A 23,820-nucleotide genomic window follows, 5' to 3' on the forward strand; every position below is an offset into this window, starting at 1 on the left:
TTTATGGAAAAGCTGGAATAGCAAAAACAGGACTTGTTTTTTTTATATTTTAACATTGCACTGTCATTTAAAATATTGTAAAACTGATTGAATGTTATATTATAATGTATGTATAAATAAAACGATATCTAATACTGTATTTAAATATTGTCAGTCTGTGTACTTTGTGTACATGATTTGACTGCTAAATGCTCTTTTTGGGCAACTGAACCTACATCCCAGGGTGATTTATGGCTGTAAGTCAGTTCACATTCACACCATCAACCTGATCAGAAGCTCATTTGATAAGTGGGTGTAGGTGTACCTGGCAGTACCATTTGACAGGTGGTGAAAAATGTTCCATCTGTGCAGAATCTCACCAGTAGTCGAACGAAATAGAATATATTATGATAAACTGGTCAATCTTCCTCCATGTTAGCTGGACAAATAAGACGTTCTGCAAGAAAACCACATGTAAATAAACAATTCTGAACAACTGTTATTTTATAAAAATGAAATATTTGGCTAATACATTTTTTTTAAAGGAATTTACCTAAAATGCAATGCATACATACTAGTAAAGCACATAGGAAATATGATTCATGGTGTAATATTTGACCCGAGTCCCATCTGAAATCAACAAACGGTTCAAACCAGTTAATGCAAGTGTAAATAACGGTATACAGTATACCCATAGATATATGCTACCCAAGTTGTGAATGCAGATGCAATGATAAAGTTCTAGGAAGAACAACAAATATTGTATTGCAATATTGGCATATTGGATTTCACTTGCATTTTGTTGAAAGTTTTACTTGTGGTATTAGAACATAGTGTAGGGGCTGGTGGCAGGATATTTTACAACCAAAAAAATTGCTGACTAAACACTGGTAACATACACTATATGGAAAACAGTACTGGGACACATGAACTTTTCTACCGTATGTGTTTCTTCCCCAAACTGTAAGCACACCGTTTAAGGTTATTATTATAGGACGTCTTTGGGTCCAGCAGCATGAAATTTTCTCTTCTTTTGAACTAGCAAACCTAAACCTTATCCAGCATGACAATGCCCCTGTGCACAAAGCCAGCTTATCCATATACATAGTTTGGAGTGGAAGATCTTCCTGCTATAAAGCTCTGACCCCAACATTTTTGAACACCTTTGGGATGAAGTGAAACACGGACTGCATCCCAGGTCTTCTCACTTCACCTACATCAACATTTTCCCAAAATAAGCTTTTCTTCATATAGTGTAGGGTCAGGGTGTCCTCATGACAAACTTCAGCTCTATCTGAACCCAAAAGTTCTCTGATCACAGGACATTCCTTGTTGATACTTTGACCCAAGAATTTTTTTGTTTCTTGAGGCAATTATGAAAAGGTCTCTTTTCTTAACAAAGGTCGCAATTACAGTTTAAATCTATATTTAGGATTGTGTGAAGACCTTCTTCTTCTTCTTCTTCTTCTTTTACTTCTTTCGGCTTCTTGCATTGGGGTCACCACAGCGGATAAACCACAAAATCACTCTATTTCTGCTATCACTCCACTCCACCCTGCCTGCACACTTTTCTTCACTTCTCTAACACACTCTCCATTACTTTGCACTGTTGACCCTAGGTACCTGAACTCCTCCACCTTCTCCACCTCTTCTCCCTGCAACTGCACCACTCCACTGCCCTCCCTCTCATTCACACACATGTAATCTGTCTTACTCCTACTGACTTTCATTCCCCTTCTCTCCAGCGCATACCTACACCTCTCCAGGCTCTTCTCAAACTGCTCCCTCCTCTCACCACAAATTACAATATCATCCGCAAACATCATAGTCCATGGAGATTCTTGTCTGACCTCCTCTGTCAACCTGTCCATCTCTACTGAAAACAGGAAAGGGCTCAGCCTTGATGCAGTCCAACCTTCACCTTCCTACTGCACACTTAACTGCTGTCACACTGTCCTCATACATGTCCTGCACCACATATTTCTCTGACACACCTGACTTCCTCATACAATACCACAACTCCTCTCACGGCACCAGATGGTCACCTCTTCTCTCAGCCACTACCACTACTTTTTCCCATAACTTTATGGTGTGACTGATCAACTTAATTCCCCTGTAGTTACTGCAGGTCTGCACATCTCCCTTATTCCTAAAAACCGGTACCAGCACACTCCTTCTCCATTCCTCAGGCATCCTTTCACTTCCCAGAATCTTGTTAAACAATTTGGTTAAAAACTCCACTGCCATCGGTCCTAAACATCTCCATGCTTCTACCAGTATGTCATCTGGTCCAACCGACTTTCCACTCTTTACCCTCTTAATAGCTGCTCTCACTTCCTCCTTACTAATCCTATCCACTTCCTGCTTCACCATCTCTACACCATCCAACCTTGTCCCTCTCTCTCATTTTCCTCGTTCATCAGCTGCTCAAAATACTCCCTCCATCTTCTCAGCACACTCTCCTCACTAGTCAACATATTTCCATCTTCATCCTTTATTGCTCTAACTTGCAGCAAATCCTTCCCAGCTCGGTCCCTCTGCCTGGCAAATCTGTATAAATCCTTTTCTCCTTCCTTAGTGTCCAATTTCTGATAAAGCTCCTTGTATGCCAAGGGGCTTTTGCCACATCCCTCTTTACCTGCTGCCGCATCTCCTTGTACTCCTGTCTATTTTTCTCATCACTCTGTCGATCCCAATTCTGTTTTGCCAACCTCTTTCTCCTTATGCTCTCCTGCACTACCTCATTCCACCACCATGTCTCTTTGTCTTCTTTTCTATTTCCAGATGTCACCCCAAGTACCTTTCTAGCTGTTGCCCTTATCACTTCAACAGTAGTTGCCCAATCATCCAGCACCTCTTTACCACCGAGCCCCTGTCTGACCTCTTCCCTGAATCTCACACTACAGTCTTCCTCCTTTAGTTTCCACCATCTAATTCTTCTTTCAGTCCTCACTTTCCTCTTCTTCTTCACCTCCAAAACCATCCTACAAACCACAGTTCGATGCTGCCTAGCTACACTGTCCCCCGCCAACACCTTACAGTCTCCAATCTCCTTCAGGTTGCATCTCCTACATAGAACATAATCCACCTGTGTGTACCTTCCGCCACTCTTATACATCACCTTATGATTCTCTTTCTTCTTAAAATAAGTATTCACCACTGCCATTCCTATCCTTTTAGCAAAATCTACCACCATCTGCCCTTCTTCATTCCTCTCCTTAATTCACCTCCTCATCACCTCGGTTCCTTCACCTACATGCCCATTGAAATCTACCCCAATCACCAATCGTCATTACACCTTTTACCACTTAATCTAACTCACTCCAGAATTTTTCCTTCTCCTCCATCTCACAGCCAACTTGTGGAGCATAAGCACTGATGACATTTATCATCAACCCATAAACGTCCAGCTTCACGTTTATAACTGTATCAGAAACTCTCTTCCCCTACACTCTTACTGTACTCTTCCTTCAGAATCACCCCTACACTATTTCTCTTTCCATCCACACCATGGTAGAACAGTTTAACCCCCCCTTCTATGTTCCTGGCCTTACTCCCTTTCCACTTGGTCTCCTGAACATACAACATGTCTACCTTTCTCCTCTCCATCATATCAGCTACCTCTCTCCCTTTACCAGTCATAGTCCAACATTTAAAGTACCAACCCTAACCTCCACTCTCCTACACTTTTCTTTTTCCTGTCATCTCTGTAGACGTCTTCCTCCTTTCCTTCTCCTACTTCAGCTAACAGTAGCCCAATTTTCACCAGTACCCTGTTGGCTAACAAAACCTGTGGCGGTCGTTGGTAACACGGGCCTCAACTGATCCGGTATGAAATTCTTATTCGTGATCTGCATGTTCGATTTGGCACATGTTTTTACGCTGGATCCCCTTCCTAATGCAACCCTCCCCATTTATCCGTGTTTGGGACTGGGTTGGGATTGTGTGAAGACCAAATCTGAAAAATATTATCTGCAGAACACTGGCCTCCATAATTCATAAATTGAAAAAAGTTTGGAACTACATGAACATTTTCTAAATCTGTCCTAAATTAAACACTTTAAGGCAAAACGCCTTGGTAAGAGAGATTACTTCCTTTTATTTTAATAGACAGCTTTGTTTGTGTTGGTTTATCCTTTTTAACAACAAATGTAGTTAAACTCCATGTGTAAACAGTCAACAAAACATTGAATGCACTAAACAAAGAATGCAGAGCCAGCATCAAATTGTTTTTTAAATGGTTATTAACTTGGCACTTTAATGTAAAATAGAGCCCGATCCACATTCATGGGTTGTAGCTGTTACAGCCAAGGAGCCTGATAATTAGACAGCAATGGGATTACACAACCCCATGGGTGAAGCACAACCCACACTACAGAATATCTGCATGTAGCTGGCAATAGCTTGTTTGTAAACCACTGAGTGTGAAATTCTTACATTTTTTGGTTTTAAAACCTGACCCTAATACTGATTTGAGTATTTCAGTGTCTCAAATAATAGACAAATTGACTGAGTGAGCAGCAGTGCTGTGGGTGGAAATGGCTTGCTAATAAGAAAGGTGAGAGGAAGCTGGTCAGATTGGTTCCAGCTCTATGTAAGGATGTAGTTACTCAATTAATCACTCTTCCAGGTGTAGTGACAAAAATGCTTCTCACTATTGATAAAACATTAATCCTTAAGGTGAATGGGCTGCAGAAAACCTACTCTCAGACAAGAACAAGATTTTGGGTTGTCATGAGTACAGGCTCACTCAAACTGCACAGGTGAAGATAAAAAAAATATTTCTCCTTTGCCATGATATATTCCTGCTCTAAGCTGCCAGGAGTGGAGTGTAATGTTATAGCCCATCCACTGCAAGGTTCAGTGGGTTGCTCAATTTAAGAATACATGTATTCCCAATCAAGTGAACAGTAAGTGGATAAAGCAAAAAAGTGCTAAGACACAAATCTGGATAGCCCTTTTAAGTTTGTGACGTGCAATGCAATAGATGGTGGTCTAGATTGAAAATGACCTTGCGGCTGACCTTTTTTTCCTCATAAGTGGAAACTCTGTAGGCATGGAATTGTGCCTAGCAGGAGGCATTCAAATGTCAATATTTCATCTGTTCACACTACATGATGCCACTTGGACTGGCAGAGTATTAGTTAGATTTATCAGATAACAGGAATGATTATTCACATGCAGTGTTTATAAATGAACCAAAGTTTGCTGTTGAAAAATAGAGGCCTGAATATTACGAATTGAGCAACAATACAGAAAAGTTGTGGCATAAAGGTGTATGTAAATAGTCTACTACTAAATGCAACAAAAGAACCAGAAGATCATTTCATTGCTTGTCTCTGAGTCCACATGACAGATTGTTGATGTAATTTGTGGATGCTCTAGCAGCAGGGATGGGAGGGGCATTGCAGGTACTGCTATATAAATATGACAAGCACAGCACTTGAGATCAACTGCATTTTTACTGCTCTGCAAGACCATCCAGTTTCTCAGATAGATTAGCAACTGCATTCATCTGTTTAATTTTATTTCAGTCACCTTTAAATTTCACAATGGAGCTTTTTAAATTTTCCATTCTGGCCTTTGCTATATACGCACAGTTACACACTGGTGCGTCAAGTTTCAATGAGGACACTGATGTCTGGTCCCTGGAGAATTGGCAGGTAAGCGCATTCCCTGAATCTACAATAGCCTGTATCTCATGCATGCTTCCTATCAGTTGTGCAGATACAATAGTAGTATTGGCTTTTTTCAGGGCGATCCAGCAGAAAGTGGTTTCTCTCTACGCTTTAATGATCTGCTGAAGCACTCCAAATCACACCAGTTTCATGGGTTAATGGGCCGAAGTTTAGGTAAGAAATATTTAACCTGTACGTTTATGAGCATGAATCTGACTATATTAAACAGGTTGAAAATATGCACCAAAGATGTTTCAATATATTTACTTGTTGAGACAAATGTAAAATGCTTTAATGAACTGCTTCATTACGGCTTAGAAGCATGTACTGAATCTAGTTTCCTTTCCAGAAATTGCTCCACCCCGGCAACTCGGTCGGAAAAGTAAGCTACTCTACATATTACCTTTAAACTGTCTCTCTGTGAAGTGTATTCTTACACATGCTCACATCTCCAGGTTCATTTAATTTTTATTTTTTTTTAGTCACAGGAACTAATGGGGAGACGTTTGTAGGACTGATGGGCAAAAGATCTTCAAAGCGGGGTATATACTTTTTTAATACTACACATGACATCAACTAAATTCAGACTAAACACAAATACTTAATTACACAGGTTAGTTCTGCAGTAGCTCATATTCTAATATCAATAAAAACTAGTTTTTTTCGGTCAGGTTTATTAATGTCCAATAGTGTGTCCAACAATGTCCTAATGTGTCTTCTCTCTCTCTCTGACAGATTTTGAAGAGTTACCAGACAAGCTACAGTGATGCTGCAACATTACTATCATTCTGTAATGTTCGAATCGTGTTCAAGAAAAAGATTTTCAATAAACACTGAATTTGTACTAGATAATGCACTGTGTTTATTTATAACTGACTGTAGATATTTTAATGCAATGCAGCCACTATTGATGAACTGTTTCAACTGAGTAATTGCAGAATAGTTTAACATTTCATACATTAGATATGGAGATGAACTCAGAGATGTACATTTCAATGCATTAGTGGTGGATGAATGAAACATAAAGTACGTAATATCACTGCAGTAAAACTGCTTCAATCCATTTTTACTTGAGTAAATTTATACAAGTTCCTGCCTTTTCTTAAGAATCAAAAGTAAGCTGATGTATGAGGCAGTTAATGAAATTCATTGCTCCAAACGAAAGTAATCATTTAATTCAATATTGTCACTTCAGACTGTTTTTTTTTATTTTTATATTATAAGTAAGATATTACTCAAAAAAATATTCATATTAAATACTAGTGCTGGAAAAAAATGACTGAAAAAAATTACGAAAGTTTATTAATAAAGTAAAAAATACTTTGTTTTTGTCATTTGAGAATAAACAATAACTAAGAAAAAACAGATCTGAATTGAACAATCAGTTTTCTGCTACTTATATCTAGATGTGCTCAACAGTGTAAAACATGACACCCTCTGGGACGATCCACAGGTTTTTTTAAATGAGCAAATAAAACTGGAACAGATAGTTTTAAAGTAAATAATGTTTAATATTTGGTTACATATCACTGCTTGCATTAACTTTATCAAGCAGATGAACCACTACCATCAGCAAACTTTAACATTTCTTATTTGTGATGCTTTTCCAAGCATAATATGCAGCTTCTTTTAGTCATTCTTCTTCCTTAAGGTCCCTCTTTGGCAGATGAAGTGCGTGATTGGGTTTAGTTGATAGGCTTATAACATAATGAGCTACCATGGCCAATAAAGATTAGTAAGTTCATTCAAATAGCAGTCATGCAAACCCTAGCCTTACATTCACTGTTCATGACTGAAAAGCTGATATGTAATTAAGTACTTAAGTACAGTAATTAAGTATTTCATTAGTTCCTATCTCTGATGTCCAGTTCTTACAATATTTGCAAATAACTACTGTTGTTTTCTATAGCCGACTTGTTTTATGTTGTCAGTACACCAGTAGTTACTTTTGTTTTTTTGGTAATTAAAATTGTTGACTTTAATAAAAATTTCAAACAGAAATCAGAAATAGAATCCGTGACAATTCCACAATGTTCCACTCATAAAAGATCTGAAAATGCGCATGAATCAAGAGCATTATGAAAGGCAGTGTAAAATACAAGGTAAAGGTAACTTACTGTATTCATTACAATGTAGCAACATTATTTTTTTGTTTTGTTTAAAGAGTTCTGGTAATAAATATTGAACATTTACATATAATGAACATTTGTTCAGCATTATTAAGAAGAATATTTATCATGATGATAAATTCATGATTTCTATTAATCAGTATAAACAAAAAGGTTTAGGTCATTTTGAGCAGCTGCAAACTTCCGTATGCATATGTACCAAGAAATAATCTGATGGCATGATAAAATGGACTACTGCTTTTTCTTTTCATCTCTCACCAAGCAGATTAGATCTGCTCCAGCAAAGAAAAAATGTGACAAAAGAATAGCACAAATCAGAATTCACACACACATACAAATCACATCACATTCAGAAACAGTTTAATTTCAGTCAGGAATAAACCAAAATATAATGGTACTCCATATTGCTAAAAACCAAACACAGTATAATAAACTATGAAAGAAAAAGAACAAGGATTCGGGTCTTGACAAATGACAGAAAATGTAAATGCATACAGTTGAGGTTAACTGTAACCTTTGTTAGGGCAGTTATTGAGTACATTCAGTATAATTTCACAGTCTTATGACATATTGTAATACCTCCTGGTATACAGGTTATCCTAACTTCATTTGTTAGTTTATAATACTGCTGGGCCAAATGTCCTGAAACATCTTTTCGAATATAATGTCCACCCATAGTGTCGGTATATTCAACATTAATGATATTAAGCTGCCACTTACCATAACACCCACTAGCATCAACATGTGCAATAATATCCGCCTCACTGTACTGTACAGATCATTGAAAGAAGAGAGAAAAGTAAAGTCACATTCCGAAATTATAGCATTCATTATAACCAATATTTGAGGGAATCCAAATTAATTTGCTTCTAAAATATCTCTATAATGTCTATATTATCTTTATTTTCTTGTTCAAATTGAAATGTATTTATATTTATATGTATTTAAAAATATGATAGCTGGCTAAATAATCAATGTTTTTTATGTTTAATTGCTGTTTTAATATTGTAAAAAGTCACAGTTTTTCTATTTTTTTTTTTACTTATTAAGTTCTTTAATATAGAATTTATTTCGTTTGGCTAATTCTCTTGCATCAAACCTGTTCTTCCCTGAGATACATGTAACCAACTGTCAGATAAAGAAAATTTTTTTTTTCTTCCAATTTCAGTCTCAATTCAGTCAAATGGAACAACATTGTCTGTCAAAAAATGTTGCCATGTATTTAAAAAGAAATGTTTATTTTTAGTAGTTTTTCTAGTTCATTATTAAGCTGAAATAAAATACATGAAATGCTTTACAACAATAATTTTTATTAGATCTTTATATAACAGACAGTACAGTATATTTGCAGAAGGATTCTTGAAAATTGTAAAGCATATGAAAAAAAAAGAATGTCAAACATCTCTCACATCTACAAAGAGCTGTTTGGATAATCCTGAGAGCACTGCGAGCGGGTATCCATGTTAATGGATGACTTCTGTGAGAAATCCCGATGCATTTGGATCATGTTGTGACTCCAAAGAAAAGCCTCGACACATTTGGAATAGAAGTCACTGACTTAGTTATAATATGTGTATGGCTGTACGTCGTTACAGATATAGGCCCTCTTATATCCATACCAATCCATTCCCAGCAGTTATTGAGAACATTCAGTATAATTTCACAGTCTTATAGTCTATGACTATAATCTGTGAAGAAGAGTTTATAAACATGTAATTATTTCTTTATTCATAAGCATTAAACTGTAAATAAAATTTTTAAAAATTAAGTTCCTAAACATTAGAAAAACAAAGTGTTGTCTAAATAACATGATATTCTTTTAGTTACGTTTAATATTTTATAAAATATACTATTTAAATAAAGACAAAGATTACAAACATTAATATATAATGGCATGTTAAATCATTTTTACCTCTATGTTACAGTTTTGATTGTTTTCTACGAACTGCATTTGAGTCCTATATTTTTAGTAAATAATTCACAAATAACTTTTTGATAAACTTTATGATCCAATTCAGTGACGGTAAAATCTATCTTCATAATTAGCATTTTCAACTGCAGATGTTTTTTATAGGCTAATTTTGAGGAAAAACCTTAGTCAGCAGGTTGGTCTATTATTCTCCACAAATACTCTAAATCAAACAAAACTTGATATAAAAAATACAATTCTCCAGTTACTTTTCTCAAAAAGTACATCTGCTTATGTAGGTTATTTTATTTTCTATAGATTGTATTATTCTAAATCTAACACAAGAATGGCACTAACAATTCCCCTAGACAGACAGTAACCACTGTGAAAGAAACTGGGTATAATCACTCATCTTTTAAGTGAATCATCCTCAAGAGTCCAGGAACCAAGCAGCCTGATAATAAAGTAGGAAAATAAGTAAAGGAAAAATAATTGACGGATGTTTTACACATTTACACCACTGAGGAATGATCCTCTATGCACACTAATGTCTGACATTAGATGTATTTATGAACAATGTGTTCCAATATACTGGGAAACAAGTACACTGACACAAACCTCCCATCAAGATCCATCAGGTGGTTGTACTTCAGAGTTACCGCTTCTGCATCTGCCTTAAGAATCAGAATCAGAATACTTTATTATATATATATATATATATATATATATATATATATATATATATATATATATATATATATATATATATATATATATATTCATATATTTTATTTGTTTGTTTATTTAACAAATTTAATTACATAATTTTTATTTATTAAACAATAAACCATCCAGGAGACAAATCCGAAACATCCAACGAATTATTACATCATTACATCATAATCAAATAAATCATATACATTTCTCTTTTTGTTTAAAAAGGCCACATTGATTAATATGTAATAAAATGTGTTTTTATTGTTTCTGGATTTTATCTTTTATATTTCCCCATTATAGTAAAACATCCTGCTCAGATTTACACACAATCTTACAGAATATTTAATAATTACAATCTCCCATTTATTTTTCCCTTTTCCCTATTTCCTTATTCACCATTTTTCTCTTTTCTATAGAAAGGTGTTTGACTAAATGAATGACTGCCAACGATTTATGAACTTTGGGCAAGATGCAAATACTGTAGTCAAAGTGCATTTAGACAAATATTGTAAGTATTCAGCTATATTTCATTAATTTATTGCATCCTTGGTGCCACCCTTTTTATAATCACATTGGGGATGCACATGCCCATGATACAAAATGAAGTCCAGATGATATACTTTATTTTAACTCAGAGTACACAAAGTGTATATCCCCCATTTCCTTATGTCCCATTTCCCAATTCAGTATAACACAGTGACATCAAGTTAAGTCAACCGCATCTTGAAAATACACCGTCAAGGCAGCTGAACCTTTCTTTTTGTTGCGCGTCTAATCGTGCACTTACGGTTTGGGTGGTCAAAATAGATGTAAAGAGGCTTCAGAAAGGCGTTTCCGTTATTAAAAAAACAAGAAAAAAAGAACATAAAAGATTTACAAACCTTAGTGCATTTTCAATCATGTTCCATATTCAAACACTCATAAAACATTTTTCTTTATAGGTATGCTCAATCTTTTTACATTTTTTTCTAAAGCGTCTACGTCTATTTTGACCGCTCCCACCACCCATACCGTAAGTGTACGATTGGACGCGCAACACAAAGTAAAGTGCGGCTGCTTTAAGTCAGTATTGCAGATGTGGCCAGCATGACAGCTCTGACTAGAACTATAACTCTGTGTTTTACTGGCGTTCTGGCTTCAGTCAGTGTTCTAGGTTCAGGTGAGAGCAGCATTTTTGTTCTTAAAATGTCTTTCATTGGTAATATGATTTATTGGCATTTTTATATATGAGCCATTAAAAAATCTTTTATATTTTCTTGCACATGGTTAAAAATGCGAACATTCCATAATATTTTATTCTGCTAAAAAATGTACTTTATGCCAGCACTATTTTAGCAGCACTAGTAAGTAGCAGTATTCTAACAATACTCGGGTTAACAGTACTTACACTAACATGGCAATAGTTACAATTTCAATTTAGGCTTTAAGAATAAAGAATTCAACAGAGTTCATTCAGAGTGTAGAAATAATAGTTTTGAAAATCAGTACTTTTCTGAATTGCTCAAGGACTGATTTTATGTATTTATATATGAAATGAAAAACATATTCAACTAAGGAACTGTTCACATTTAAGGCACTTCAGCATCTATAACTTATTATCTCTATGAGCAGTTTCCACTCTGGATGATGAATAGTAAAGCCCAAAGTGTGTTCTTTACAAAGGTACATAAATTGTGCATTTAGCACATTGTTGTCAGGAATTGTTAACATTTCAATTTAGGTGGGTCATTTTCAAGCGAGAGCCAAAAAAAAAGAGGAAGTGGACAAAAGGAAACTAGTCAATGATGCAGTTGTGATTGAGCTGAGCATGACAAGAAAGGTGAAGTGAAAAAGTTAAGCTGAAACAGAGAAAGACTTATTCAGACTAATAAAAAGAAATTAGCGCAATTAGCACACTATATATATATATATATATATATATATATATATATATATATATATATATATATATAAATAAATAATTTATTTTGATCAAGAAATATAGGAGCTTTATCTGAACACTGAGCACTGCATCATCTGCGCAAGTTTTAAGAACTGAAATATTTTCGAACAAGTATTACCTCAAGTAGCTAAAAAATAGTGATTACAATTACAAAAAGAGAAGAGTAAATAGTAAAACACCATGAAATAACAACCAAAGTGCAGAAAGAAGCAGTGATAAGTTCAAATATTGGGCAATTGGGAATACTGGAGAAATATGATAAAAAATCATATAAAACAAAGAACATGAAAACATCTGCATAGACATAAAGCAGAAAAACAGGAAGTGTTTTCAGACAGGAAGTTATTTATGTAAAAACTATTTAAATGTATTAAATAATGCAAAGCCTCTTTATTGGTACAATAATAAGGCCAAAGGTATGAAGAGTAACTAAGCTAAATTAATGAAACAAATCCACACATTATTTATTAATTCTACATATTTGTGAGAATAATTTTAAATGATATCTATTAATTAAATTAAGATTTTGATATTTGAGCCTCAAGAACAGAAGCATGAGCCACCCTGTGAATGTGTCCAGTTGGAGATGAGCTCTAAATTCCAACAATTCTTATTAGCAATAATGTTTTTTTTGTTTGTTTTGTCAAGGAACTTTGATCCATTTTTGTGTGTTTACACAGCCCCTGAGCGAGAGAATGGTTTTGTCAAGGTGAAAAAGGGGGACAGTTTGACGATGGAGTGCACCACAACAGACACTAAATTCGATAACCTTGAACTACTTGCAAGAATCCCAAACAAGCATGTAGTGATGGTCTTTGACAAGAATACTGACTCTAAGAATCTCGGTATGGAGTACAGTGGAAGAGTGACAAGCAGTGGCACCATCGATAAACTATCTATCACAATCAGTAACCTGCAGCTGAATGAGTCTGGCCTCTACATAGGCATTTATAGTAAATATGACTTAGGACAACAGCAAATTGTGAAAGAAGAAGGCTGCAGTGTTCTACTGTTTGTAAATGGTAAGCATACTTTTGTCTTTAGACTGAGGATAGTATGGTAGTCTTGATGCTGACAGCATTTTGCTATGCTACTGAATACTGTTATGCTGAATAACTAATTCTTTGTATATCTCCATGTTGTCTGGAGCTGTCTTGTGCAGCACCATCAAATGCGAATTATTTCAATTTATTACATATTCACATATAAACATAAGTCTCTATATCCAAGATCAGTGTTTTGTATTTCAGACAATGAGGAGCCTCAGTCCATATTTTTCTTTTGTTTATATCGTAGATATTAAGTGAATGATTGATCATTATTAAGTTTTAGTAATGTAATTAATAATAAAGGATTCTAATTGATTTGTGGGTTTTGTAGATGTGGATAAGACCCCACCCGCAACAGGAAAAGGGGCATTTGCCATGTCGGTGCCACTGATACTCATCTTTGCCCTGACAGCATGTACTATGGTTATTGTGTTTATCCTGGTGATGTGGGTTTTAGCACCAAAGGTAAGCACAACAGATCAAGCTCCTAGATTCTAGATGAACTAGTCTTGTTTCGTTATTGCATTTTGTGTTCTGTGTGTGTGTGCAGCATCTGCTTCATTGTCTTTGCTTAATTGTTTTCAATGTGGTAATTCTGTGTTTGGTAAAGCACTGCATTTTCCACCAAGTGAACCTTTCATGATTCTTGTGGTTTGTAACATAAAAAAACTGCTAAATCAGCTCAAAGTTTATGCTTGTTTTTGTTATAGGTGAAGGATCTGTGTGTGACTCGAGCAGATGACACACGGATGGAATATACTGTAGCAGGTGATTGTGCTTGAGGGTTCTGAATTATGACCTGTTGTTGCTCATGTGCCATTTAAATGATCATGCCCGGGCTGGTGGCACGGGTGGGTTTAGCCTACCAATCTTTGCAGCTTGCCCACCCAATCCCAAGCCAATGGGAAAAATAATCCAGAAAATACCAGCAGGATTTCTAACTTCTGATTAGGTGGGCGGCCTTCAGCCAAATCCAAAGCTGTGCCCCAGCAACACAGAGCAGTTTTTCACCACTCGCACACAACTTTCAGTTCATCATTCTTACAAGATTAAACACAATACTGTCTTCTTTATAAATCTGTCTACTTTTCACAGTTTGTGATTGTTTTGCCGCAGCTAATGAATGCTCATTTAACCAACATTAAATTTTCATTATCTTTGTTAAACTGTTGTAATAACGAAGTGTGTATGTTTTCTTTTTAAGCCTATAAGTAAGTCAAGTGCTGCATGTGGCTGTGGTGATGCTGATGCCGGCACATCAGATGCTATGGCAAATTTCAGCTCCACAAGCACTGCTCCTTCTTCAATCCTCAACAAGTGCCTCAAAACAGACCCATCTCTGGCTGTTTCAGCCCCAGTTTCGGCAGGTAACGGTTACAATAACGACTCTCCATCCCAGCCAATAGTAGCTATCGATATTTTTGATAATGGCATTGTATCAAAAGCATTGATTCTCTGTATAGTATATAAAACTTTTTATAATATTTAAATAGGAATGTCAATGGGATCTATATCTTAAGCTTATCTTAAGCTCATCATGTTCGCTCACTCAGTCAAAGCACACTCAGCTCAGGTTTAAAAACCTCTGACTGAAAAAATAAGAAGTATAATCTGGAGTAATTTCAGTCTAGTTAACAATTATGAAGCTTCATGTGTCAAAAACCAATATGACACTCTGGCAATACCATAAATATGACAAACATCTAAAGGTAAAATATCCTATAGAGCATGACAGAGTACAGCTGAGATAAGCAAAGGAGGAACACCGACATGACCCTCATCTTCTGGCTTGAGGCAGAGTTCTTTAGAAGAATCGTTTTGAAGAGACATTCAGAGACATTATCCAGGTGCAAAGTGGTGATTAGGTTATTTGAATACAAAAAGATAAGTCACTTTTATTTATAGGTATTCTTTATACCATACCGATTGTTTCAGATATGAAGATATTACTGTATTTCATGTGGAGCAGAATTATGTATATGAGTATAAATATTTAAACTGGACATTTTGTTTCCAAAAGTAAGAATTTATTACAATATTTTATAAATATTTCATAAAAGTATCGGTATTTGGTATCGATATCGGATAATACTTGAAAGTACTTGGTATCATTATTGGTATCGCCCATTCCTACTGGGTACCGCAGATGACCATGGCTGGAGACCCAGGAATTGAGGTTTTCAGCATCATGTAAGAGTTCCTTCTTCACACTGTGAAGAATCCTAAACCCCTATTATTGCATCATGTTGCATAAACGAAAGATGAATTTAGTGATCTTGGCCATAAGAAATCCATAACAAATACTTTAGACATGAATTAATTTGAAAGGATATTTGCCAAGAGAAACAGGAGAATAATGCTGTAGATAGATGAATGGATGGACAGCACAATAGCTAGAGAGGACAAAATAAAATAAAAAACATATATAACTGATAAACAATACAAATAAAGTTTCAGGTTGCTGTTGGTTATAAAGTTATAAAGTGAGGACATTAAAAAAATATATTTTTTTTTTTCAAGTGGCAAAAAAGAAAAGTGGTTCTATAATGTTCTGATACTGTCTTTGATTAAGTAATGAATTAAAATAAAATATAAAAATCTTTAAAAATAAATACCAAGTACCTTTCTAGCTGTCTCCCTTATCACTCCTGCAGTAATTACCCAATCATCCAGCACCTCTTTACCACCACCGAGCCCCTGTCTGACCTCTTCCCTAAATCTTTCACTACAGTCTTCTTTTTTCAGTTTCCACCATCTTACTCTTCTTTCAGTCCTCACACTCCTTTTCTTCTTTGCCTCCAGAACCATCCTACAGACCACCTTCTGATGCTGTCTGTCTACACTGTCCCCTGCCAACACCTTACAGTCTCCAATCTCCTTCAGGTTGCATCTCCTACATAGAACATAATCCACCTGTGTGCACCTTCCTCCACTCTTATACGTCACCCTATGATCCTCCTTCTTCTTAAAATAAGTCTTCACCACTGCCATTTCCATCCTTTTAGCCAAATCTACCACCATCTGAACTTCTACATTTCTCCCCTTAAAGCCATACCTACCAATCACCTCCTCATCATCTCAGTTCCCTTCACCTACATGCCCATTAAAGTCCACCCCAATCACCACGCATTCATTCCTAAGTACATCTTCTACAACTTCATCTAATTCACTCCAGAATTTTCCCTTCTCCTCCATCTCACAGCCAACTTGTGGAGCATAGGCACTGATGACATTTATCATCATCCCTTCAACTTCCAGCTTCATGTTCATCACCCTATCAGAAACTCTCTTCACCTCCACTACACTTTTACTGTACTCTTCCTTCAGAATCAATTTTTTTTTGTTGTTTTTATTATCACTTCAGTTATATTGTGAATTAGATTTTTTTACATTTTGTAATTATTAATTATTAATTATTGGATGTGGTGAGGGAAGACATGCAGGTAGTTGGTGTAAAAGAGGCAGATGAGAGGACAGGGTGGTACAGAGACGGATGATCCGCTGTGATAAGCCCCTAATGGGAGCAGCCGAAAGAAGAAGAAGAAGAAAACAAAGAAGAAGAAGAAGAATTATTATTATTGGGGGAACTGAATCAGGTATTAGGGCCACCACCACTGATTGCCCACCTATTACTGATTACTGATTACTGATTGCCCACCTATTACTTGTATTACCAGCACGCCCTAATATAAGCACATAGATCACACATGTACAGTTTTTTTAGACTCCTCTATGACATCTCAAAGACCAACAGGTGTCTGCATCGTAGAATTAAAATAAAGTGCACATTTATTTATTTGTTTGATTGTTTGTTTGTTTATCTGGATGTTTGACCAAAGCATATTGTTTGAATTGTTTGAATGTTATTACAGGAAATATTATATTACATTCTATTCAAAGCTCGATTCTAACGTCTTGGGAAACTTATGTGATTGTGTGTATATATATATATATATATATATATATATATATATATATATATATATATATATATATATATATATACAGTGAGGAAAATAAGTATTTGTACACCCTGCTATTTTGCAAGTTCTCCCACTTAGAAACCATGGAGGGGTCTGAAATTGTCATCGTAAGTGCATGTCCACTGTGAGAGACATAATCTAAAAAAAAAAATCCAGAAATCACAATATATGATTTTTAAACTATTTATTTGTATGATACAGCTGCAAATAAGTATTTGAACACCTGTCTATTAGCTAGAATTCTGACCTTCAAAGACCTGTTAGTCTGCCTTTAAAATGTCCACCTCCACTACATTTATTATCCTAAATTAGATGCACCTGTTTGAGGTCGTTAGCTGCATAAAGACACCTGTCCACCCCATACAATCAGTAAGAATCCAACTACTAACATGGCCAAGACCAAAGAGCTGTCCAAAGACACTAGAGACAAAATTGTACACCTCCACAAAGCTGGAAAGGGCTACGGGGAGCTTGGTGAAAAGCTTGGTGAAAAAAGGTCCACTGTTGGAGCAATCATTAGAAAATGGAAGAAGCTAAACATGACTGTCAATCTCTCTCGGACTGGGGCTCCATGCAAGATCTCACCTCGTGGGGTCTCAATGATCCTAAAGAAGGTGAGAAATCAGCCCAGAACTACACGGGAGGAGCTGGTCAATGACCTGAAAAGAGCTGGGACCACCGTTTCCGAGGTTACTGTTGGTAATACACTAAGACGTCATGGTTTGAAATCATGCATGGCACAGAAGGTTCCCCTGCTTAAACCAGCACATGTCCAGGCACGTCTTAAGTTTGCCAATGACCATTTGGATGATCCAGAGGAGTCATGGGAGAAAGTCATGTGGTCAGATGAGACCAAAATAGAACTTTTGGGTCATAATTCCACTAAACGTGTTTGGAGGAAGAAGAATGATGAGTACCATCCCAAGAACACCATCCCTACTGTGAAGCATGGGGGTGGTAGCATCATGGTTTAGGGGTGTTTTTCTGCACATGGAACAGGGCGACTGCACTGTATAAAGAAGAGGATGACCGGGACCATGTATTGCGGGAAACGTTTGACCTCTGTAATTGCAAACAAAGGCTACTGTACCAAATATTAACATTGACTTTCTCAGGTGTTCAAATACTTATTTGCAGCTGTATCATACAAATAAATAGTTAAAAAATCATACATTGTGATTTTTGGAATTTTTTTTTTAGATTATGTCTCTCACAGTGGACATGCACCTAAACTTTCTTTCGGCTTCTCCCGTTAGGGGTCGCCACAGCGGATCCTCCGCACGTTTGATTTGGCACATGTTTTTACGCTGGATGCCCTTCCTAACGCAACCCTCCCCAATTTATCCGGGCTTGGGACCGGCACTGAAAGAGGTTGGGGATGGTACCCTGACCGGGAATCGAACCCGGGTCGCAGCGGTGGGAGCGCTGCGTCTTAACTAGACCACCAGGGGACCCACAGTGGACATGCACCTACGATGACAATTTCAGACCCCTCCATGATTTCTAAGTGGGAGAACTTGCAAAATAGCAGTGTGTTCAAATACTTATTTTCCTCACTATATATATATATATATATATATATATATATATATATATATATATATATATATATATATATATATATATATATATATATATCGTAAAACATCGTGCAATTCTGTAAATATGACTTCGTCCTCGTCTACATCATTCTCTGCTTCATCATCAGCTTGAAACATTCTGAACGCTTTTACAAAGTTCGCGCTATTATCAGTGACTGTGGCAGTTTATCTTCCCACAAAGAGCGAATGAGCTGTGAATTTGCTTCTTATCTCCCCTGCGATGGCATCGTACATGTGTCTCCCACGGAAAACTTTTATTCTGAGCAGTCAATAGAGCTGCAGTGGTGGAAAGTCGGCAAAAGTTTTCTATATTTCTGTCTCCATTTCCAGATATGCAACATTACATAATGTTGCAAATATTCAACATTACACACACACAAACACACACAAACACACACACAAATCTGTAGTGCTGTGCTTTGCATTCAGATGTTTGTTTTTATTTGAAGTGGAATTATTTGCAGTTGACAAGAGCTTTTCACCAACACATAATCTACACTTAACCATTAATCCTTTCTCCTTTTCCTCGACTATTTCAAAATAATAATTCCATCACAGTAATGTAATGCTCTGGTTTGTCATCTCCGCTTCTGACCAGCTTCTGTTCCCGTATGAGTGCGCGATTCTACGTGACTACGTTCATTTTTATTCAGTATTTATTTTTTTATGCAAAATAATTTAACTGAAAAATAACTCGCATTACCTTTTTAAAAAAGTAACTCAGATATTAATGTGTAAATTTATAAAGTAACGCGCTACTTTACTCGTTACTCCAGAAAAGTAATATTATTACGTAACGCACGTTACTTGTAACGCGTTACCCCCGACACTGTTTATATAGTCTTTAAGTTATTATAATCAACTCTCCTCTCAGCGGGGATCTTTTTTCGACCGCTTTAATTTGTTGACCAGTAGATGTCACTCTTTTATACTTTATGTTTTTATAGTGCATTCTAAGCCTTGGCTCTGAAACCCAGAGATTTCCAAACTAGACCAAAATTGGCCTGTGGTGACCTTTGATTTGGCCAGTGTTGTGCTAGTTACTAAGAAATAGTACTAGTTACTTCATTCAAACTCAATTACTTTGTTGATTACTTACCCCAAAAAGTAATGCGTTACTGTTAAAAGTAACTTTTTAGTTACTTTTTTAAAAGAACGTTCTTTAATGTTCCCATTAATGCCCTTTTATATGTTATGGTCTACACAAACACAAAACTCACTTAAACACAAAGTCATTTTTAAACACTATTTTATTTAAGTCAGACCAGCACAAACTAAATATATCACAAGGATTTCTGAAATAAATAACAAAATAAGCTGAATAATATATTCACAATCAAAAAATAAAGTGGCTTCTGCATCATAAAAGCTGTTGTGATGAGCTCTTAAAAATTAAAATTTTACATCTTGTATATGAAAATCTTGTATATTTTACATCTTGTATAGAACAGAACACAAAACCTTTTGAAATAAATAAATGAAAGCAATCTAAATTTTTCAGAACCAATTTGGAGAAACTGGAGAAAAAAACCCATAAGAATTTAAAAGCTGTTTAAAAATGAAATCTATGAGCAATTTTCAACCTAACCACAAATTAAGAGTTATGTAAAGTAAGCTGTGTGTATTCAAAGTGCAAAATCTGCTGTTGTATATGTCCATAAAAATGAAAAACAAACAAACAAACAAACAAACAAACAAAAAACAACAGCATTTTTCCTAGCAACACAACGTAATGCATTCTATAATGCATAAAACTAGTGCTCTAAGATATAACAGAAATGTCATTGTGGCTACTAAACTAACCATTATTTTTAACAAACAAATATTTTAATAACAAATGTGTGCTTGTTTATTTAAAACAACAAAAGGTGCTTACTACCAAGGACATGAATGAATGAATGAATGAATAAATGAATGAATGAATGAGTTTTACCTCTCAAACCAGTGGTTGTACCACATGAGAAGAAGTCTCTCAAACCTTTGGTCTGACAGCTTGTTCCTCTTTGGAGACAGTAAAAAACTTCCCATGCTGAAAATTCTCTCAACAAGGGCACTGATGGAATAGCTGCATTTTTCTATAGAGAAATTTCCTTTATTGTGGGAAATTGTTGTCGAAACAGAAAAACCCAGCTTACATTTGACTAAAAGGTTTTTGTTTTTATGCTTAACTAAAGTGAAATAATGAGCCTATTTCCACTTTGAGAAACCCGTCTTGCTCACACCTTGAATCGCCATTAGTTACTGTCAAAGGTATGTATATATATATATATATATATATATATATATATATATAATTTTTTTATTATATATATATAATGTGTGTGTGTGTGTTTGTGTGTGTCTATGTGTGCTTTCTGTGTAATATACATCATGGTTTGTCTCACAGAGGTGTCACATTTGGAGATTTTTATTTTTTAACATAAGGATTGTGTTGAACCATCAGTCAGTGTGTTTTTTGTGGTACTCAGTGTAATCAGAGCACTGTGTTTTACGGGCCTTCAGTGAAGACATTTGTTCATTTCCTGTTATGACTATATAAAACAGCCCACATAAGCCCTTAACATAAGGATTGTGTTGAACCATCAGTCAGTGTGTTTTTTGTGGTACTCAGTGTAATCAGAGCACTGTGTTTTACGGGCCTTCAGTGAAGACATTTGTTCATTTCCTGTTATGACTATATAAAACAGCCCACTGTGCGGAAAGACATTTAGTGTTACCGCTGTAGCCGTAATGACAGCTCTGACTATAACTTTGTGTTTTACTGCCATTCTGGCTTCCTCCTGTCTTCTAGGTTCAGGTGAGAGCAGCGTTTTTCTTTTAAAATGTCATGGTTTCATTCTTTCATTCTTTTTTTTCATTGTTAATATGATTTATTGATACATTCCGATGGACGAGGCACTTTAACAAACTTTATATCATCTTGCACATGGTTAAAAATGGTCACCTTTCATAATATTATTCTTATTAGCAATAATGTTTTAAAAATCTTTTTTGTCAAGGAATTTTGATCCATTTTTGTGTGTTTACACAGCCCCTGAGCGAGAGAATGGTTTTGTCAAGGTGAAAAAGGGGGACAGTTTGACGATGGAGTGCACCACAACAGACACTAAATTCGATAACCTTGAACTACTTGCAAGAATCCCAAACAAGCATGTAGTGATGGTCTTTGACAAGAATACTGACTCTAAGAATCTCGGTATGGAGTACAGTGGAAGAGTGACAAGCAGTGGCACCATCGATAAACTATCTATCACAATCAGTAACCTGCAGCTGAATGAGTCTGGCCTCTACATAGGCATTTATAGTAAATATGACTTAGGACAACAGCAAATTGTGAAAGAAGAAGGCTGCAGTGTTCTACTGTTTGTAAATGGTAAGCATACTTTTGTCTTTAGACTGAGGATAGTATGGTAGTCTTGATGCTGACAGCATTTTGCTATGCTACTGAATACTGTTATGCTGAATAACTAATTCTTTGTATATCTCCATGTTGTCTGGAGCTGTCTTGTGCAGCACCATCAAATGCGAATTATTTCAATTTATTACATATTCACATATAAACATAAGTCTCTATATCCAAGATCAGTGTTTTGTATTTCAGACAATGAGGAGCCTCAGTCCATATTTCTTGTTGTAGTTCATAATGGTTTCATGGATTCAATATTACTTACATATTAAGTCGATGAGTGATCATTATTAAGTTTTAATACTTAAGTTTTAAATTAAGTATTAATAAGAATGGTTTTTAATTGAAATGTTGGTTTTGTAGATGTGGATAAGACATCACCCCCTGAAAAATCAACAGGAAAAGGGGCATTTACTCTGTCTGAGCCACTGATACTCATCTTTGCCCTGACAGCATGTACTATGGTTATTGTGTTTTTCCTGGTGATGTGGGTTTTAGCTCCAAAGGTAAGCACAACAGATCAGGCATAAGGTTTCTAGATGAACTAGCTATATGATTTCATTAAGAAACTATATTCGTGCATGTTGAGTTGTATGTGTGTGTGTGTGTGTGTGTGTGTGTGTGTGTGTGTGTGTGTGTGTGTGTGTGTGTGTGTGTGTGTGTGCAGTATCCGCTCCATTGTCTTTGTTTAAATGTTTTTGAATGTGGTAATTGTGTCAGGTAAAGCGCTGCATTTTCCTGCAAGCACGCCGCACATGATAATTGTGGTTTGTAACATAAAAAAAAAAAAAATTCTGAGTCAGCTCAAAGGTTATGCTTGTTGTTGTTATAGGTGAAGGCTTTGTGTGTGACCCGAGCAGATGACACACCGAGGGAATATATCCCTGTCTATGAGGATATGCACCGTGTGCGAAAATAAATCAAATATTTATTCTCTCTTTTCTCTGACAAAAACGGATGTATATACAGTATATCTATTTCTCTCTCTCTCTCTCTCTCTCTCTCTCTCTCTCTCTCTCTCTCTCTATACATACACACATTATATCAATATATATATATATATTTTATCTGAACTTATCTTAAGGTGTAAAGTATTTGTATACTATAGCATTATGTTTCTGTGTTGTCATTGTAATTGTACTAACTGAAATAAAATATATTTTGTTAATGCAGTCTGAAGCTCCCTTTTTTACATTTAATTTTTTTTTGTCAGTTTATTACATAATATTCACTATTTAACACATGATAAATATATTATTAAAATATATATTCTTATAATATGTTAAATATCTTTTTTAAATCCCCATCAGTGAAATTCAGGTTATTGTTTTATATACATTTTATATATATTTTAAAATGTACATATTTAACCTAATAGTGATGATGATGAGAGTTGCTCTGAACAACTTGACTTGACTTTTTTTACC

The 23,820-nt window shown here is 35.6% G+C and overlaps 3 protein-coding genes across 4 annotated transcripts; all 3 read left to right on the forward strand.

The window, feature by feature from the left end:
* Positions 1–5,459: 5,459 nt before the first annotated feature.
* On the forward strand, positions 5,460–6,502 carry tac4 (tachykinin precursor 4). The gene is made up of 5 exons (XM_046866813.1): positions 5,460–5,642; positions 5,735–5,831; positions 6,007–6,039; positions 6,140–6,199; positions 6,393–6,502. The coding sequence occupies exons 1-5, from the start codon at positions 5,532–5,534 to the stop codon at positions 6,422–6,424; spliced, it is 333 nt and encodes a 110-aa protein (XP_046722769.1). The 5' UTR covers positions 5,460–5,531; the 3' UTR covers positions 6,425–6,502.
* A 4,972-nt stretch (positions 6,503–11,474) lies between these two features.
* On the forward strand, positions 11,475–14,760 carry LOC124397002. Of its 2 annotated transcripts, XM_046866429.1 has the most exons (5): positions 11,475–11,571; positions 13,035–13,376; positions 13,735–13,868; positions 14,114–14,171; positions 14,608–14,760. In XM_046866429.1, the coding sequence occupies exons 1-5, from the start codon at positions 11,499–11,501 to the stop codon at positions 14,616–14,618; spliced, it is 618 nt and encodes a 205-aa protein (XP_046722385.1). In that variant the 5' UTR covers positions 11,475–11,498; the 3' UTR covers positions 14,619–14,760. The 2 variants fall into 2 exon arrangements, with proteins under 2 accessions (XP_046722385.1, XP_046722384.1); XM_046866428.1 differs by lacking the exon at positions 14,608–14,760 and having other exon boundaries at positions 14,114–14,568.
* Positions 14,761–21,590: 6,830 nt separating this feature from the next.
* Positions 21,591–23,561, forward strand: LOC124396997. Its single transcript, XM_046866419.1, has 4 exons — positions 21,591–21,784; positions 22,019–22,360; positions 22,757–22,899; positions 23,226–23,561. The coding sequence occupies exons 1-4, from the start codon at positions 21,718–21,720 to the stop codon at positions 23,310–23,312; spliced, it is 639 nt and encodes a 212-aa protein (XP_046722375.1). The 5' UTR covers positions 21,591–21,717; the 3' UTR covers positions 23,313–23,561.
* Positions 23,562–23,820: the final 259 nt, after the last annotated feature.

Source organism: Silurus meridionalis, chromosome 14, assembly GCF_014805685.1.
Source record: "Silurus meridionalis isolate SWU-2019-XX chromosome 14, ASM1480568v1, whole genome shotgun sequence".
Taxonomy (NCBI): Eukaryota; Metazoa; Chordata; class Actinopteri; order Siluriformes; family Siluridae; genus Silurus; species Silurus meridionalis.